Source organism: Chlorocebus sabaeus, chromosome 25 (assembly GCF_047675955.1).
Source record: "Chlorocebus sabaeus isolate Y175 chromosome 25, mChlSab1.0.hap1, whole genome shotgun sequence".
In the NCBI taxonomy this organism is placed as follows: Eukaryota; Metazoa; Chordata; class Mammalia; order Primates; family Cercopithecidae; genus Chlorocebus; species Chlorocebus sabaeus.
The window spans coordinates 25628052-25647798 of record NC_132928.1 but is presented as its reverse complement, the minus strand read 5'-3'; the positions used below and the strand labels follow the sequence as shown (position 1 = coordinate 25647798).

Here is a 19747-nt window from a genome sequence, read left to right as displayed (position 1 = left end):
ACTCCTGCCCTCAGGTGATCCACCCACCTCCGCCTCCCAAAGTGCTGGGATTATACGTGTGAGCCACTGCGCCTGGCTTTCAAAAAATTATTTTGAGAATTTTTTCTGACTTCAGAATTTTCTTCATACTATTTTAAATGTCCTAAAAAGGAAACCTTACCTCCATTTTGTGTTTTCTTTGATGCAATTCTCACTACCCTATCTTCAGAACTGTTCTGAACTTAGTAACATTTCGAAGTTTCAGACAGTGAGAGATGGGAATGTATTGTTGAATGAGTTATGCACTTTACCCTCTAAGTAATAAAAACTTTCAGTGATGAGATAATGCCCATGAATGAAATTAATATTTGCTGTGGCTTTGCTGTATATCAACGAGCATTATGTAAATTCTCATCGAATCCTCGGCAACCATGAGTAAACCATGCGCAATGTTTGGCGCTTGGTATCAGTAAATATTTTCTGCACTGAGCTCAAACTCAGGAAGGGTTAAATAACTTGCCCAAGGTTATAGTCAAATGAATACTTTACACGTTATACAGTCATTTACAAAGAGAGCTTAGAAGAGACAGAAATGAGGCAGTCTTTAGAAATCTCTTGTAGCTGTAAATCAAGAAACAATACCAGTTCTAGGTTTTAAAGAGCAGTATTTTATTTTTATTTATTTACAATAGCACAAATCCACTTTTACTAACTTTTCATTGGTTTAAACCCTTGTGGTGTACAGCATCACTCAGATTCTGTGTCCAATAGCATTAGCAGGAAGATTGCTTTGGAATTTGGTGTGAACCACACCACTGTTTCCATGGGCCTGAGTTACCTTTCTCCAGATTACTTCGGTTTTGTTTGGTTTGCCACCAGGAGTCACTATGTTGTTCTTTGCTTTGTATACATAAGCACATCTCTTGCCCAAATAGAATTCTGTTTCTTCTGGGACATAAACACCTTCAATTTTAAGAAAAACTATGTGCTCCCTTTTTTCCCGGAGACCTGTGCCCTTGGACCACAGCCTTCTAGACATAGTCCCTTTAAGAAGTCCTGTTCCCAGCAGGCCTCCACAGGATCCAAGATGGTGGGGAGAGCTAAGAGCAGTATTTTAATGTCTCAGCATGTATTTAGAGTACAAACCAAACCAGGGTTTCAAATTAATAAGACTTCAGTTTGGATAAAGCTGATCTAGAAATTTTAGGTAGAAAAAAATAATACTAAGCCAGGTATGGTGGTGCGTGCCTGTAGTCCCAGCTACTTGGGCAGCTGAGGTTAGAGGATCCCTTGAGCCCAGGAGTTTGTTTGAGTCCAGCCTGGGCAACATAGCAAGACCCTGTCTCTAAAAATAATAATTAAAAGTTTTTAAAATAAAGAAATGAGCTGTTTTAACATCAGCATACGTATAAACTTTGTGATTGTTTTCTATTTAAATTATAAATGAGGGGAGAAAGACAATCATACTCTGTGTAGGGTCTTTTGAAGTTTTTAATGGTACCTTGCAAACAATGTAAGTTCAGTCAAGCAATCTAAAAAAGCGTTTTTAAAAACTGGTGACTTTTAAGCAACTTGTATTGAACAGTGTAATAAAACTAGAAGGCTGAACGTGGTAGCTTATGCCTGTAATCCCAGCACTTTGAGAGGCCAAGGCGGGTGGATCACAAGGTCAGGAGTTCAAGACCGGCCTGACCAACATGGTGAAACTACTGAAAATACAAACATCTCTACTACAAAAAGGTCTCTACTGAAAATATAAAAATCAGCCGGGCATGGTGGTGTGCGCCTGTAATCCCAGCTACTCAGGAGGCTGAGGCAGGAGAATCGCTTGAACCTGGGAGGCGGAGGTGGCAGTGAGCTGAGATCGTGCCACTGCCCTCCAGCCTGGGCGAAAGAATGAGACTCCGTCTCAAAAAAATAGCAACTAGAATTAGGAAACTTGATTTAGGTTTTGGCTGTATCACTAACTAGTTGATGACTTGGGTGAGATACAGCATATTTCAGAACCTTAGATTTCTTTTGTAGAATTGGAGAGAAAGGGGTTATGTGGCTCTTAAAGTCTTCATACTAAAAAACTTAAAATTTTATAATTCTTAACCTGTCTTCCTCATCCTGGATGCATTTACTTAATTCAGCAGCTGACCAGTTAAGATTTTTGGGGGGGCTTGGCATAGTGCTGTAATCCTAGCATTTGGAGGCTGAAGTGGGCAGATCACCTGAGCTCAGGAGTTCAAGACCAGCCTGGGCAACATGGCAAACCCTTGTCTCTACTAAAAATACAAAAATTAACCAAGGATGGTGTGTGCCTGTAGTCCAGCTAATTGGGAGGCTGAGTTGGGAGGATCGCTTGAGCCCAGGAGGTGGAGGTTGCAGTGAGCTAAGATTGCACCACTGCACTCCAGCCTGGGTGACAGAGTGGATCCTGTCTCAAAAAAAAACGAAACATTCTTTGTACATGAAGATTTTTCACATTTCTAATTCTGAACTTTAATCTCAACCAGGGTTTATGACCTTTCCTTTGTAAGTTTAGTCAGTTAATTTATATGGTAAATGTTTGTGCATTCTAATTTTTTGCTCTTTTCCTTGTCTCTTTTTTTTCTTGAGAATGGGGCCTTGCTGTATCGCCCAGGCTGGAGTGTAGTATTACGATCATAGCTCACTGTAGCCTTTCTACCTCCTGGGCTCAAGTGATCCTCCTGCTTCAGCCTCCTAAGTAGCTGGGACCACAGGTGTGTGCCACCATGCCCGACAATTTTTTATTTTAATTTTTTTAGAGACAAGGTCTTGCTGTGCTGCCCAGGCTGGTGTGGAACTCCTGGCCTTAAGTGGTCCTCCTGCCTTGACCTCCCAAAGTGCTGGGATTACAGGCCTTAGCCACTGCACCTCGCCTTCCTACCTCTTCTTTCTGGGACATTTTTATGTTTCTAACATTGAGCTCTAAGGAAGCCAATGAACTAACATGCCATATGTATGCAGAACACTTAACAGAATTATGCTGTGTTGTCTGTTTTTGTTTGTATTTCTTGACCTTGCTGAAGATTGACTTGAAATCTTAAACTAAGTTCTCCCTCTTTATAGGCAGTGACAGTGATCCTCCATTAAAGCGTAGCCTGGCACAGAGGCTAGGGAAGAAAGTTGAAGTTCCAGAAACTAACATTGACAAAACACCAAAGAAAGGTACCTGTGTTCTTATATACTTTGTGTGTGTATGTAATTGTGATACTTGTTTCTTGTAATGCTAACAGCTGTAGTTTGTCATTCTTTTGTTCAGGTAAATAGGTTATTTTGTATTTGTTATATTATTCACTCAACAAACATTTAATCCTTACTCTGCTAGATTCTGGGTAGACACCATTGAAAAAAACACCGTCACACTCCCCAGGAGCTTATAGGATAAATGGCAGGTAGGAATACTTAGAAATGCGATAAATTTTGTAACAGAGAAAAGTACACAGTGTTCATGGTAACATGTAGGAGAGGCACCTGTTATTACCATCTGTTAGGGGAAGGTTCACAGAAGAAGTTATATTAAAGTTTGGACCTAAGGCATGAGTTAGCAATTAGCCAGATGAAGTTCGAGAGCCAGGGGCTGTGTCTCAGGCAGAGAGAATAACTCCTGCAAAGGCAGAGCTAAGAGTGGTATGCTCAAGGAACTGCATGTGGCTGAAACATAGAAGTGGGCTGAAGAGCGTGGTGACTGGATCATAATGTTGTCTTTAAGCCATGTTAGAAAGTTTGGACTTATTCTAAGATATTAACAACCCATTGAAAGGTCATAAACAGGCTGGGCATGGTAGGTCATGCCTGTAATCCCAGTACTTTGGGAGACTGAGGGGGGGTGGATCACTAAGTCAGGAGTTCAAGACCAGCCTGGCCAAGATGGTGAAACCCTGTCTCTACTAAAAACTACAAAAATGAGCTGGGTGCGGTGGCAGGCACCTGTAATCCCAGCTACTCAGAGGCAAGAGAATTGCTTAAACCTGGGTGGCGAGGTTGCAGTGAGCCGAGATCGCACCACTGCACTCCAGCCTGGGTGACTAAGTGAGACTCCATCTCAAAAAAAAAAGAAAGGTTATAAACAAGGATCAAAGGTTCAAATGTGCATTTTAAAACCATTACTTTGCCTGCAATATGGAGACAGATTAGAAGGGGGCAAACATACTGGCCTGGAGATGAGTTGGCAGGCTATTAAAATAATCTGGATAAGACGAGGTCGTGGCATAGGTTTGGTATTTTGGAAGTTTATTTGAGGCATGTGGACTAAATCAAGAGATGGCTGGGAGTTAGATTTGTTTTGTTTTGTTTTGTTTGTTTAAAGACAAGATTTCGCTGTGTTGCCTAGGCTGGATTCAAATTTCTGGCCTCAAGCCATCCTCCTCTTTCAGCCTCCCAAGTAGCTGGAAATATAGGAATGTACTATTGCGCCGCTCAGGGAATTAGAATTCTTTCTGGTTGAAGGAGAACAAAAAGCCAAGGTTGGATTTATGTTTTTTCCATTTTTATGACTTGCAGTGAAACACTGGCATTAAATTATTAAAGCATAGGTGTTTTGTTCCTTCTCATTGTGTTTGGTTTTTAACTTTCTTTGAAATAAGAAGCTTCCTTTAATTTTTCCCCTTGCCCAAGGGGCTTTGATGAGTAGATGTTCCTGTTTGGAGGTTTTCTTGTATTCTCAGAGCAAGCTAAAGTTGCTTTCTTTGCCACATTCCTTTCCTCCTTGTGTATCGATCATATTGAAGATTTTCATAACTAAGGAGCATATTTTAAATTTACTTGAAGGAAAAATTCTTTCGCTGACAATAAGGTTTTAGAAGGCTCTACAATAACAAAACTATTTTCTTTAATTCAGTAGTTTTTGCTTTTCAGATATAAAGTAAGTTTTTCTTTGTTTCTTTTGGTATTTTTGATTTTTGAGACAGAGTCTCACTCTCTCACCCAGACTGGAATGCAGTAGCGTGATCTCAGCTCACCCCAACCTCTGCCTCCTGGGTTCAAACGATTCTCCTGTCTCAGCCTGCAGAGTAGCTGAGATTACAGGCATGTGCCACCATACCTGGCTAATTTTTGTATTTTTAGTAGAGATGGGGTTTCACCAGGTTGACCAGGCTGGTCTTGAACTCCTCACCTCAGGTGATCTGCCCGCCTCAGCCTCCCAAAGTGTTTGATTATAGGCGTGAGCCACCATGCCTGGCATGTTTTAAGCTTTCCAGAGTACTCTAGGGAATCTGTGATTGACATAAATCTGTTCTGTGGAGAAGAAAAATTTAATTTTTTTTTTTTTAAATACAGAGTTCCTCTCTGTGGCCCAGGCTGGAGTATAGTGGCGCGCTCTTGGCTCACTGCAACCTCTGCCTCCCGGGTTCAAGTGATTCTCCTGCCTCAGCCTCCCTAGTAGCTAGAATTACAAGCACACGCCACCATGCTCGAGTAATTTTTGTATTTTTAGTAGCGATGTGGTTTTACCATGTTGGCCAGGCTGGTCTCAAACTCCTGACCTCAGGTTATCCACCTGCCTCGGCCTCCCAATGTGCTGAGATTACAGATGTGTGCCAATATGCCCAACAAACCTGTATTTAACCTATAAAAAGTTTCTGTTTAACTTTTGATTTTTTAAAATCTTTATTTTTTATTTTTTATTTTTTTGAGACAGAGTCTCACTCTTGTCACCCAGGTTGGAGTGCAGTGGCATGATCTCAGCTGCCTGCAACTTCCACCTCTCAGGTTCAAGTGATTCTCCTGCCTCAGCCTCCTGAGTAGCTGGGATTGCAGGCACCCGCCACCATGCCTGGCTAATTTTTTTTTAAATTTTTTTTTGGTATTTTTTTTTGGTAGAGACAGGGTTTCACCATGTTGGCCAGGCTGGCCTTGAACCCCTGACCTCAAGTGATCAGCCTGCCTCGGCCTCCCAAAGTTCTGGGATTACAGGTGTGTGCCACCATGCCCAGCAAACCTACATTTAAGCTGTAAAAAGTTTCTGTTCAACTTTTGATTTTTTAAAATCTTTCTTTTCACAGCTCAAGTTTCCAAGTCTCTTAAGGAGCGATTAGGCATGTCAGCTGGTCCAAATAATGAAGACGCAACAGGTAAGTAAATCCTAAGACCAGATTCTGATAATTTTTTTCTTTGCTGTAAGAGCCTTTGCTTTTTCTCACATTTATCTGTTGCTTGTTAAGGGCTTTGGATTTTTGTTTTTTTGTAGTTCTGTTTGTTTTTTAAGTAATTGATCAAGTCAACTCAAACTCAACTGGGATCAATTCCTTTTTTGCGCTTAGAGATGGTAAAATGATTGTTCATCATAGCATTAATAGTAGGAACTTACTTATTTAATTTATTTATTTTTGAGACAGAGTTTTGCTCTTGTTGCCCAGGCTGGAGTGCAATGGCGAGGTCTCAGCTCACTGCAGCCTCCACCTCCTGTGTTCAAGCGATTCTCCTACCTCAGCCTCCCCAGTAGCTAGGATTACAGGTGTATGCCACCACGCCTCGTAATATTTGTATTTTTAGTAGAGATGGGATTTCACCATGTTGGTCAGGCTGGTCTCAAACTCCTGACCTCAGGTATCCACCTGCCTCAGCCTCCCAAAGTCCTGGGATTATAGGCATGAGCCACCGCACCTGGCTAAATAGTAGAAAATTAGAAACAACTTAAATATACAACAAAAAGGGTTTAGATAAAATTATGATAGTTATGTGCTAAAATAATTGCTGTCATGAAAAGTCAAATGCTGAACAACGATGATACGGAAAAATCAAATTGCATTAGTGAAGAAAGATAACAAAAGAGCACATACCACTTTTGACCTCCTGATTTAGGGCAACATAAGAATCTTTTTTTTTTTTAAGTTTATTTTCTTCTTATAGAAACTTATTCTCTAGGGAATCATGCATATATATGAGATTATTCTAATTTTGTAAAGATATAAACATACGCCTTTAAAAAAATCTTCAAAAATATACCAGAATATAAATAAAATTTGGTGTTATCTGGGTATTGGGGTTTTCTGTATATTCTTCCTGTGTTATAATTTTTAAATTTTTTAAGGTATGAAATATAACTACATAAGTATATATATGTACAATTTAAGGAATAATAAAATGAACATCCATGTATTCAACCTTCCATCTTTTTTTTTTTAATACCTTGCTGGATTCAGTTTGAGGCTTTTAAAAATTTTGTATTTTTACATCTCTATTTATGAATGGTGTTAGCCGCCTTAGGTTACTTTTTATCCCCCATCCTTATCTGATTTGGATGTTAAAGTTATATTAGCATCATAACAAGGAAGTCCGATGTTGGACATTCTTATTCTATTGTACGCAACCTGAATTATTCAGAGATTTCTAGGGTTTTATCTCTCCCTAGTATGCTACAGGTTCACTGTTATGGATCAAACATGGATCATTTTTGTTCATTCTGCTAAATTAGTATTTATGATAAATACATAAATACTGATTCAGTAAATACATAAATACTGATTCAGTGGGCCCTTTGAATCTAAAGGTTTGTCTTCTTTAGCTCTAGAAAACATTAATTTCTTTTGAGTATGACCGCTGCACATTTCTTTTTGTTTTCTTGTGAAATTTGTATTAGATAGATGTTGGAACTTTGGGACATATGCCTGCATGTCTCTTTATACTTTTCGTTTCTTTGTTTTTGGCTAACCTTCTGTGAGCTTTGTTCAACTTTGTTTTTTAGATAAGGAATTGACAATTTTTTTCTGTAAAGGGTCAGATATAAATAACTTTGCAGTCCACAGTATTGCAGCTACCCCATAGAGTAAAAGCAGCCATATGCATATGTATGCAATATGTAAATGAATGACTGCTGGTGTGTTCCAGCAAAATTTCATGTACAAAATTAGGTGGTTGCCATATGGGCTATATGTAGTTTGCCTATTCCTTTTTAGATGGCTGATTTGGGGCCAGCCTTATCTTTTTTTATTATCCAGTCCTTCACATGAATTTATTTTGGCACTTGAAAAATTTTATTTTTCAATAACTTTCTTTGTTCTTTTATTTTTTTTTTCTTTTTTCTCAGCTGGGATTTCTAATTCTTTTTTTTTTTTTTTTTTTTTTGAGATGGAGTTTCGCTCTTGTTGCCCAGGCTAGAGTGCAATGGTGCGATCTCGGCTCACTGCAACTTCTGCCTCCCAGGTTCAAGTGATTCTCCTGCCTCAGCCTTCCGAGTAGCTGATATTACAGGCATGTGCTACCACGCCCGGCTAATTTTGTATTCTTAGTAAAGACGGGGCCTCTTCATGTTGGTCAGGCTGGTCTCGAACTCCCAACCTCAGGTGATCTGTCCACTTTGGCCTCCCAAAGTGCTGGGATTACAGGTGTGAGCCACTGTGTCCACCATTTTTTTTTTGGAGACAAAGTCTCAGTCTGTTTTCCAGATTGGAGTACAGCGTGATCTCAGCTCACTGCAACCTCTGCCTTCCAGGTTAAAGTGATTCTCCTGTGTCAGCCTCCCAAGTAACTGGGGTTACAGGCACGCACAATTGTGCCTGGCTAACTTTTGTATTTATAGTAGAGATGGGGTTTCACCATGTTGGCTAGGCTAGTCTCCAACTCCTGACCTCAAGTGATCTGCTCACCTCGGCCTCCCAAAGCGCTGGGATTACAAGTGTGAGTCACTGTGCCTGGCCTGCTCCGGGATTTCTAATTCAAGTCTTTATTTTTATTTTTAAAAGTTTATGTATTATTTTGGCTTCTTAACCACTTCTTTTTATTTATTTTGGTTTATCTTACATATTGTTTTTCTATAGTTGTAAGTACCTGGCTTGGGTTTCCTTTGATTTTAAAGACCCTTTCCCCAAGTTGTCCTCTTTCCTGATTGGGAGACTTCATTAACGTCTGGCTAAGTGGAGAGGGTGTACTAACAGGCAGCTTGTGTGGACTGAAGATGGGAAGTCTGGGGGCTCATACAATTGCCGCAGTAAGACTTTATTTTCTGATGGAAACAACTTTTTTCCTTTTTCAGATTTGCTATTTACTTTTATCCCTCCTCCCTCCCCTTTTTCTGCTTGGTATTGTGAAAGCCTGGGATTTTCATGCTCTGCTTCTCTCCAGCCCCAACATCATAATGTGCTCTTCGTGGGCAAACTTGCCTCTTTTTAGGGAGCAGTTCTCAGGAGGAGGTCTTGACTGGCCCATCTGTTGTATAGGTGGTCCTTAAATTCTACCCTAATGGTTATGTCAGATCCCACTGTTGCTTTTAATACTAGTTAACCCAAGTTTGGCAGTTTCCTTTGGCTCTATTGGGAGGAGCAGAACTCATGCCTATGGTTTTAACTATTCTTTTTCCATTTTTCTGTAAATTCAGACGTCTGCTTTCTGTTTTAGAAATTCTTCAAGATGTATGCTCTGCCAGTGACATCCTTATTTCTTATTGCTGGTGTGGATTTATTTTTAATGTTTTGTCATTTCAGTGAAATTTTGGTAGGGGAGGGAAACAGGGCCTCCATGTCACCATTCATATTGTACTTTCTTGGAGTGGTAATTGTGAAATGTTTGCTACTTTGGATTGAAAGAACTTGCAATTTTTTATTAAAGAACTTGAAGATACAGGCAATTACAGTGTACTGAGTGTTCAGTGCTGTGATCAGAAAAACTAAATTGGAGGGTATCAGGTTTTAAGCGGAACTCAGTTGAAACTAACCAGGCCCAGCGTGGTGGCTCACGCCTGTAATCCCAGCACTTTGGGAGGCCAGGCAGGCAAATCTCTTGAGGCCAGGAGTTTGAGACCAGCCTGGCCAACATGGCAAAACCCTGTCTCTACAAAAAATACAAAAATTAGCCAGGCATGGTGGCGGTTGCCTTTAGGCCCAGCTACTTGGGAGGCTGAGGCAGAGAATCACTTGAACCCAGGAGGTGGAGGTTGTGGTGAGTCAAGACGACACCACTGCACTCTCCAGCCTGGGCAACAGAGCAAAACTCTGTCTCAAAAAAAAAACCCAAAAAACCAGGTAGCAAGAGAAATGAGATCAGCAGGGAATACTCCAAGTAGAGGAATAGCATACTCAAGAGTTCAGAAAGTGAGACAGAACACAGTATATTTAAGATTTCAGACTGGGTATGGTGGCTCACACCTGTAATCCCAGCACTTCGGTTGGTTGAGGCAGAAGGATTGCTTGAAGCCTGGAGTTTGGAGACCAGCCTGGGGCACATAGGAAGACCTCATCTCTACCAAAAAAAAAAAAAAGATTTCGGAAGGATTTTTTTTTTTAGGTGTGGGGGTGGGAGTTCATTAAAAGCTGTTACTCAGTGATTACATATATATGTGTATGATCTCCAAATTATTTATTTCATAGCACTATCTCTTTTCATTATTTATTTTCTTAGCCCTTCAGTAATGAGAATGGTTCTATCTGTGAAGTGTGATATTTGCTCTTCAGTTTAGACAGATATAGAATGATTAATGTATCATTGAAAATAGCTCTTCAGTGGCATGCCAATTTCTGGGCCTTTTGTATTTTTCTTCTATCTCGTCACTTGTTTTACCTTCTTTTTATCCTTTATCATTTAATATCACTTTCTTGTAGACAAGGGTAGGTGTTCCTGCTGTGTCCTTTTATAGCATTATACTTCCCTTATCAAAGCAGTTATCATTACCATACTCTGCTATAGCTTATTTAATTATTTATCTATTAGACTGTAAATTACATGTGAACAGAGATTTTATTTTGCTTACCATTGTATTTCTAGCCCAATGTTCATTACATGTTTATAGCCATAAGTTAATGAATAATTTATTGCTATTTTTGTTAAGGTTTATAATGACAAATTTATCCAACTAGTAAATAGCTTTCAGTTTCTGAAGAATAAGCTTCTGAATAGAAATGCAAATCAATTTTTGCCTCCAAAGAGTTTTCCTTGAGGACCATTGCCTGAAACTTGTAGTAATCTAAAATTGAAATAGATACAATTAGCTGGGCTTGGTGGCAGGTACCTGTAGTCCCAGCTACTTGGGAGGCTGAGGCAGGAGAATCACTTGAACCCTGGGAGGCAGAGGTTGCAGTGAGCCGAGATTATTACAACTGCACTCCAGCCTGGGTAAAAGAGCAAGACTGTCTCAAAAAAAAAAAAAAAAGAAAAGAAATAAATGTTACCCTTTTGATCCTTTTAATTGACTGCTTAAATGATAGCTCTCTATTGGACTGTCTTGATCCAAGAATAGAGAGATCATAAGTCAATAAGAGGTGAACTTCAAGTATAATGACATGTTTTTCTCCTATGAAAACAGAGAAAGTTAATAAAGTTGGTGAGATCCATGTGAAGACATTAGAAGAAATTCTTCTTGAAAGAGCCAGTCAGAAACGTGGAGAATTGCAAACTAAACTCAAGACAGAAGGACCTTCAAAAACTGATGATTCTACTTCAGGAGCAAGAAGCTCCTCCACTATCCGTATCAAAACCTTCTCTGAGGTCCTGGCTGAAAAAAAACATCGGCAGCAGGAAGCAGAGAGACAAAAAAGCAAAAAGGATGCAACTTGCATCAAGCTAAAGACTGATAGTGAAATTAAAAAAACAGTAGTTTTGCCACCCATTGTTGCCAGCAAAGGACAATCAGAGGAGCCTGCAGGTAAAACAAAGTCTATGCAGGAGGTGCACATCAAGACACTAGAAGAAATTAAACTGGAGAAGGCACTGAGGGTGCAGCAGAGCTCTGAGAGCAGCACCAGCTCTCCGTCTCAACATGAGGCCACTCCAGGGGCAAGGCGGCTGCTGCGAATCACCAAAAGAACAGGTAACAAGAGAACTTGGTCTCTAGTACCACATCCCCACATAATATTCTAGAGGAGTGTTCCATGGGATCTTCCTAGGAGTTCTTTGACAACCTTTCTTTACTCAGATAACGAAAACACTGAATTAAATGAAGTTTTTCAGTAGTGCTATGTAGACCTTTGCTTTTATTTTATTTTTGAGACAGTCTTACTCTGTCACCCAGGCTGGAGTGCAGTGGCATGATCTTGGCTCACTGTAGCCTCCACCTCCTGGGTTCAAGTGATTCTCTTGCCTCAGTCTCCCGAGTAGCTGGAGCTACAGGCATGTGCCACCACATCCAGCTAATTTTTGTATTTTTAATAGAGATGGGTTTTCACCATGTTGGCCAGGTTGGTCTCAAACTCCTCACCTCAAGTGTGATCTGCTCACTTCAGTCTCCCAAAGTGCTGGGATTACAGATGTGACCTACCATGCCTGGCCAACCTTTGCTTTTTTTTTTTTTTTTTTTTTTTTTTTTTTTTTTTTTTTGAGACGGAGTCTTGCTCTGTCGCCCAGACTGGAGTGCAGTGGCCGGATCTCAGCTCACTGCAAGCTCCTCCTCTCGGGTTCACGCCATTCTCCTGCCTCAGCCTCCCGAGTAGCTGGGACTACAGGCATCCGCCACTTCGCCCGGCTAGTTTTTTGTATGTTTAGTAGAGACGGGGTTTCACCGTGTTAGCCAGGATGGTCTCGATCTCCTGACCTCATGATCCGCCCGTCTCGGCCTCCCAAAGTGCTGGGATTACAGGCTTGAGCCACCACGCCCGGCCTCAACCTTTGCTATTTTAATGTGTAGTTTGAGACTTTAGGAGCACAAATGGACTTTAACTGTAATTTTATTTGTCCTGTCTTACTACTTTCATTAAATAAAGTTTTGTTTAACATATCTATCATGAAGTTGCAGCTTAAATAAAATAACTAATGATGTCTTTAATGTGAATACAGGGATGAAAGAAGAGAAGAACCTTCAGGAAGGAAATGAAGTTGATTCTCAGAGCAGTATTAGAACAGAAGCTAAAGAGGTAAATTTGAGATCATTATATGGTTTTGTTCATGGCAAACAAAGGCTAGATAATTGGTAGTTTTACCTTACAGTAAATTTCTCAATAATTCACTCATATATTAGGTAAACAATCTTTCTTTTTACTTATAATTTCTTATGAGAATTTCCTATAGTTCTGTGTATATCAGTATTTGCTGCTGTTTTAAAGTTTTTTGTTTAATTGGCCATCAATATTTTTTAAACTGAGTTTTTTCTAATGCTATGCATCATACAAAAGTTGGAAATTTAATATTTTAAAAAATGAACAAGCCGTAAAAATATACAGCTCAGATGTAACCATCATCATCTTTTCCATGGATTTCTTCGAGATTTTTCAGTCTTGCTCTGTTGCCCAGGCTGGAGTGCAGTGGTATTATCTTGGTTCACTGCAACCTTTGCCTCCTGGGTTCAAGCGATTCTTGTGCCTCTGCCTCCCATATAGCTGGGATCAAAGGCATGCACCACCACGCCTGGCTAATTTTTGTGTTTTTAGTAGAGACAGGGTTTTGCCTTGTTGTCCAGAGTGGTCTCGAACTTCTGGCTTCAAGTGACCCACCTGCCTTGGCCTCCCAAAGTGCTGGGATTACATGTATGAGACACCACACTTGGCCTTCTTCGACCTTTTTGTTTATATATGCATGCATGTGAATTTGTTTAATGTTAAACCCATATTTAGAACATAATAGAGAACTCTATAGTGTATCATTTTACAGCCTGCTTTAACTTTATCATGTTAATAATTCTTCAAGAAGTTTGTTTTTACTGACCACATGATTCTCCATTACACAAATATAGTCTTTTCCTGGACATTCAGATTTTGTTTTACACAATCATAAATACAATAATATCTTTGTACATAAATCTTTGTGCAAGTATTTCATTATTTAGGAATCATTAGTATTTGACTTAGAGTCATGGTTTTCCAGCCTGTAGAATCTGGGTTTTTTATTATTCCACACATGTCTAATTCTAATCTTTCATCTCTAACAGGATATTGTCTATTTGACATCAAATAAAGAGCTTTTCTCTCAGATTCTGGATCATGTGAGACTGCTTAACTTAGATGTTAGCCTGGTACTTACATCTTAGAGGTTATTAGAGGTATCAGATTTTAATTCTGTCATTTAAATTTATCCACAGGCTTCAGGTGAGACCACAGGAGTTGACATCACTAAAATTCAAGTCAAGAGATGTGAGACCATGAGAGAGAAGCACATACAGAAACAGCAGGAGAGGGAAAAATCAGTCCTGACACCTCTTCGGGGAGATATGGCCTCTTGCAATACCCAAGTGGCAGAGAAACCAGTGCTCACTGCTGTGCCAGGAATCAGGCACCTGACCAAGCGGCTTCCCACAAAGTCATCCCAGAAGGTGGAGGTAGAAACCTCAGGGATTGGAGACTCAGTATTGAATGTGAAATGTGCAGCACAGACCTTGGAAAAAAGGGGTAAAGGCAAGTATTTCTATACTATGTATTGCTTCAGGTTATCAAAATTACCAAATTCAACCCAGTTGTTGCCAGTAACTTCCTGGCAATAACTGCGTTGAATTTCATTTGCCTTATATCCACAGGTAGACAGTAATATTTCTGATATTTTTATACAAAGGCAAAACGAGATGAGTTCTTTTCTCAGAATGTAAAATTGCTATTTAAAAAGCTTTGTGTAAAACTTTCTATGGTGCATCTTTCCTCTGGTATTGAATAAAAAGGAATAGAGGAATGGTAACAAATTTAAGTGGTATTATATCTACATGGTGACCACCTATAGTGACCACCATGGTGACCACAAATTGCCTTTGGATCATTTTCAGTCTCTTTTTAAATAAATTATTTGTGATATTTCTAGTACTGAAGGAGTTTTAGATATTTTATTCTGAGTTATTCTCCATTTAAAAGAGTTTATTCTCGCTGTTTATCAGATATTTTCTGCCCCTTGTAGCTAAACCCAAAGTGAATGTGAAGCCATCTGTGGTTAAAGTTGTGTCATCCCCCAAATTGGCCCCAAAACGTAAGGCAGTGGAGATGCACCCTGCTGTCATTGCCGCTGTGAAGCCACTCAGCTCCAGCAGTGTCCTACAGGAACCCCCAGCCAAAAAAGCAGCTGTGGTAAGACGTATATTCACTTCGTGGTGCTTTATTCTGTGTGGTGGGAAAGCAAGAAAGACTGTCTACTAGCACTCTTATCTATATCTTGTGTATATCGCTTCCTGGCGTTTCCGTAATTTGGGTTATTACTGTATTTTATACTCACAGTTTGATATTTGTGAAGTAGCAGGACAGGATTTTTTAAAAGCTAATTTTTAGGTGGCAAGATATTTTGCTTATTTATATACTCAACCTTTAGATTATCGATTCTTAGATTCACAGGCTTCAAGAATCATAGCCACAATTCTAAGAAGGCAGCAAAAGAAAATGAATATGCTCAAATTAAAAAGCCAACTCTCACTGAATTACCTGACTCTTCCTTTTGCAGGCTGTTGTCCCGCTTGTCTCTGAGGACAAATCAGTCACTGTGCCTGAAGCAGAAAATCCTAGAGACAGGTAATGCTTTGTAATTCTTTCTAAACAAACTCCAGGCCCCTGCTACTGTTTAGGCTCTCTAGAGAATAACACTGATAAACAACTTCAGCAACATCCAAATAAATCTGCTGCATTTCAAATTAAATGCAAGAAAGTATGGAAATTTAGGGTTGCTGTTCTCCTTTGGTGCCATTATTTACATTTTGCTATATTACCTAAAAGATGTTTTTTGTTTTTTTTGTTTGAGACAGGGTCTCACTGTGTCACCCAGACTGGAGTACAGTGGCACAATCTCTGCTCACTGCAACCTCCACTTCCTGGGTTCAAACAATTCTCCTGCCTCAGCCTCCCAAGTAGCTGGGATTACAGGTGCCTGCCACAAGGCCCAGCTAATTTTTGTATTTTTAGTAGTGACAGGGTTTTGCCACATTATCTTCGGTGGTCTCAAACTCCTGACCTCAAGTGAGCCACCTTCCTTGGCCTCCCATAGTGCTGGGATTACAGGCGTGAGCTACCATGCCCAGCCTCTGAAAGATGTCTTTAACACCTACTTTGAGTTATAGAAATGCTTGGTGCTGGCCAGGCAAGGCGGCTCATGCCTGTAATCCCAACACTTTGGGAGACTGAGGCTGGAGGACCACTTGAACTCAGGAGTTCAAGACCAGCCTGGACAACGTAGTGAGGTCTTGTCTCTAATAAAAAAGAAATTATCCAGGCATGGTGACACACACCTGTAGACCCGGCTACTTGGGAGGTGGAGGCAGAATGATCACTTGAGCCAAGAAGGTCGAGGCTGGAGTGAGCCACGATTGTACCACTACACTCCAGCCTGGGTGACAAAGGGAGACTCTGCCCCCCCCCCCCCACCCCGCAAAAAAAAATGCTTGATCCCAAATCAGTAAAAGAATTGTTTCTTTATGTATGTTCTTAGAAACAAATTTTTGCTCTTTGTGTCCATGAGACTAGGTGATTCAGCCAACTATTGAAAAAAGGGCAGTTTTCTAATAATCTTTTTTTTCTTACAGTCTTGTGCTGCCTCCAACCCAGTCCTCTTCAGTTTCCTCACCCCCAGAGGTGTCTGGCCCTTCCTCATCCCAAATGAGCATGAAAACTCGCCGACTCAGCTCTGCCTCAACAGGAAAGCCCCCACTCTCTGTGGAGGATGATTTTGAGAAACTAATATGGGAGATTTCAGGAGGCAAATTGGAAGCTGAGATTGACCTGGATCCTGGGAAAGATGAAGATGACCTTCTGCTTGAGCTATCAGAAATGATTGATAGCTGAAGGTGGTATTGAGGACACTTAAAAAAAAAATCGCCAAAAAGCTGGACTTAGTTTCATCTATTGTAACATTTACCTGAGATGATCATTTCTTTAGTCTAGAATTTGCCCCAAATCAGAAGTATACCTCTGAATTATCTGTATGTGTCCTGGATTCCTTGGGGTCAGATTTTTAAAGTTACTTTATAACCATTTTGTCCATTTGATGCCATTGTTTATCATCTTCTGAGAAAAAAGTTCTGTCATACCCTTCTCTCCACAAAAAAGAGACTGAGAGGGAGGTCAAGTGAAAGGGTGCAAGCGAACTTAGTGACTCCTTGAGGTGTTTGTCAGTTTTGGCTTTTTTCTCCTTTGTTGTGTTCTTTATGTATTGTCTTGATGTACTTAATATTACCTGACTTTGAAATGGATGAAGACAGCTGCTACCATTAAGGACCAAATTTTGTGCTACCACTAAACAAAAATACCCACTCAGTCTGTGTTAAATTGTATGTCTTTTTAAAGGTATTTAGAGATTCAGCTAAGCTTTAAAGAGGGCTGAGCAGCTCAGGAAGCCTGTAATGTGGGCATAACTCTTTGGACCTGATTTTGATGCTTCTGCTGCTCCATTAGCCTCTGAAGAGCAATATCTAATTTATTATTACTGTAATTTTTTAAAAGGCTTTAAAGTGCCTCAGGGGGTCCCCTGAAACTAATTTTCTATTTCTGGGATTCCCTGGATTCATTATATGAGATGGTGACATGATTAGAGGAAATTCTTTTGTAGTATGAAAATTGTCCCTTTTCTTCTTCAGTACTTGCCTCCTTACTGGCATTGAATTATCACAGGGACAAAATCTGGTAAATTTTTTATTTCTAACTCTCCCAACAAACCCCTGTTGCCCAGTATTTATTTGGTGGCCTTCACCCACCGGAGGGAAAAAATGAGCTTATTCAAGCTGCCAATGTTTATCTATGGGCTGTGGCAGTACATGGAACTGTACTGTGCCAGGGATATTGAGATGCTCTGGGGGTGTATTGTATACCTGCCAGTTTTCTTCATTTCTGAATTGAGTTTTCTTTTCTTGATGTTGGTTTCCTTCATATCACCTCAAGGTTTAGATTTGTGAAGGAATAAGCATGATGGGAATAATAGTCTTGAAAGGAGATACGTTGTATATAATCAGGAGGAGGAGGAGGAAGGAAGGACTTTCCCATTTTGATATTTTGCTGTAGGTGGCCAGTTTTGTTTCTCATAGGGAAATCTGACCCACCTGTCATGTTGGCTCCTAAGGAACTGCTGTTGTAAGCGGCTCATCAAGAGTTGAACTTCATGTAGCCTTGTTGGGAATATGGAAAAGGAAGAAAGCCACAGGACTGCCCATTCAGTCTTGGGAAGATTTGGATGATTCTGCACAAGCAAAAATGACTTGAAATTTATGTATAGACACACCTCTACCAATCCATCTTCAGCTGACTGAATGTTGTATGATAGCCCTTCTCCAAAGCAGGAGTAGAATGTTCAGGTTGCACCACAAATTTTCTACTTATTTCGTTTTTGGAATCAGCTTACAGATTCCAGGTCCCTTTTGTATATATTCTTTATTCTTTTGCTTTTTTAAAAAATAATTTTGTTTCATATTTAAAGCACTTGTATTAGTCAATGTTTCGTGTTCCGCATTATTTGAACCATTTGCCCTTACAGAAAGAGAAATACTTGTTTGTGTTTTAAATAAAACTGATGTAGGAAAGTCTTGATGTTGTGAGCTAAGTAATCTTAGATCATATCATCCTATCAGCCTAGGATCCACCTTGACAAGAGACCCCAATCAGAATGTTATTGGCCTTTCATGTAAGTGCCCAAATTTCAGTTATTATTTGGCTTAGAAATCTTTCACCTGGATATATTGCCAAATTAACAAGTGTGCTCAGTTTTAGCTGCATGTGCTTTAGGTAAGAATTTATATTATTATAATGTGAGGATTTTTTTTCTGACACAGATACTTACTCCTTCGTGTTGTAACTCAAGCAATGCCATTAAGTTTTTAAAAGGAGGGAGGGTTTAAAAGTGATCTTAGGGAGTCTCTCTGGGCCTACTCTGCCTCAAGAGGCTGATGAAAAATAAATGAATAAACATGATCTTTAGAGTCAAAGATACAGAATTTTCAAGCATGAAAGTGCGGCAGATAAGAAATTTAATTGATGAAAGTCCAGGTTTCTTAATAGGTGTGCCAATTTTTTAAATTGTGGGAATGCATATGTTTGTTAGCTACCAAAGAACATAGATTTTTCCTGTTAGTCTAAAGTCGTCCCAACAAGTTGAATCAACTTTTCACAAAAAGCAAAACTAGTTTTGATTGATAGTTTTTCATTTTACCAGTAAGAAAAGGGCCCAAATGTTCCAGTTTGGTTATAACAGAAATAAGATAGTTTTATGTTTCATATATTTTATCTCAAGATAATAATTCCTAAAGTTCTGGCCTTAACCCTAAATCTCTGGTTCCTCTTTAAAGCCAGAACATAGTATGTTTTCATCTTGATCAGTATTTGAAAGATAAGACTAATGTTTAATAATTACAATTGCAGTGACAAAACTTGATCTATTAATATATTGATCAGAGTTCTATGATCCTTTTCTAAAATGGTGGCTTTATTTTGCCAGAATAATTCTGCACGGTATGTTTTTTGAGACAGAGTCTCACTCTGTTGCCCAGGCTAGAATGCAATGAGTGGCACAATCTTGGCTCACTGCAACCCCTGCCTCCCAGTTTCAAGCGATTCTCCTGCCTCAGCCACCCCAGTAGTTGGGATTACAGGGGTGTGCCACCACACCTGGCTAATTTTTGTATTTTTAGTGGAGATAAGATTTCACCATGTTGGCGAGGCTGGTCTGGAACCCCCGACCTAAAGTGATATGCCTTGGCCTCCCAAAGTGCTGGGATTACAGAGCCACCACGCCCAGCCAACAGTTCTGCAGTTCTGTAAAGTATTTGATTGCTTTGAATTTGGCTGTAGCAACAGGAAATACATGGTCTCCAGTTGTAACTGCTTAATAGGTAACACTTCTAAACTAGCTAACATTTATTGAGTACTTACTGTGTATCATTAATTCACATACTCATTTTGACACTGAATTCTACAGGACATTAAAGATGACTATTACCCCACTGTAGTTTCAG

At 39.8% G+C, this 19747-nt stretch overlaps 1 protein-coding gene across 2 annotated transcripts in view; it reads left to right on the top strand.

The window, feature by feature from the left end:
- Window positions 1-18322, top strand: part of ZC3H11A (zinc finger CCCH-type containing 11A) — a 36274-nt gene extending 17952 nt beyond the window's left edge. Inside the window, exons 9-16 of one of the 2 annotated variants that reach the window (XM_073011617.1) lie at window positions 3058-3156; window positions 5994-6062; window positions 11225-11728; window positions 12691-12767; window positions 13928-14234; window positions 14728-14894; window positions 15262-15329; window positions 16334-18322. In XM_073011617.1, the coding sequence (XP_072867718.1) occupies window positions 3058-3156; window positions 5994-6062; window positions 11225-11728; window positions 12691-12767; window positions 13928-14234; window positions 14728-14894; window positions 15262-15329; window positions 16334-16592 (1550 nt within the window). In that variant the 3' untranslated portion in view covers window positions 16593-18322. Of the gene's footprint in view, window positions 1-3057; window positions 3157-5993; window positions 6063-11224; window positions 11729-12690; window positions 12768-13927; window positions 14241-14727; window positions 14895-15261; window positions 15330-16333 lie in introns of both variants that reach the window. The other variant, XM_007988858.3, reaches the window with a different exon arrangement.
- Window positions 18323-19747: the final 1425 nt, after the last annotated feature.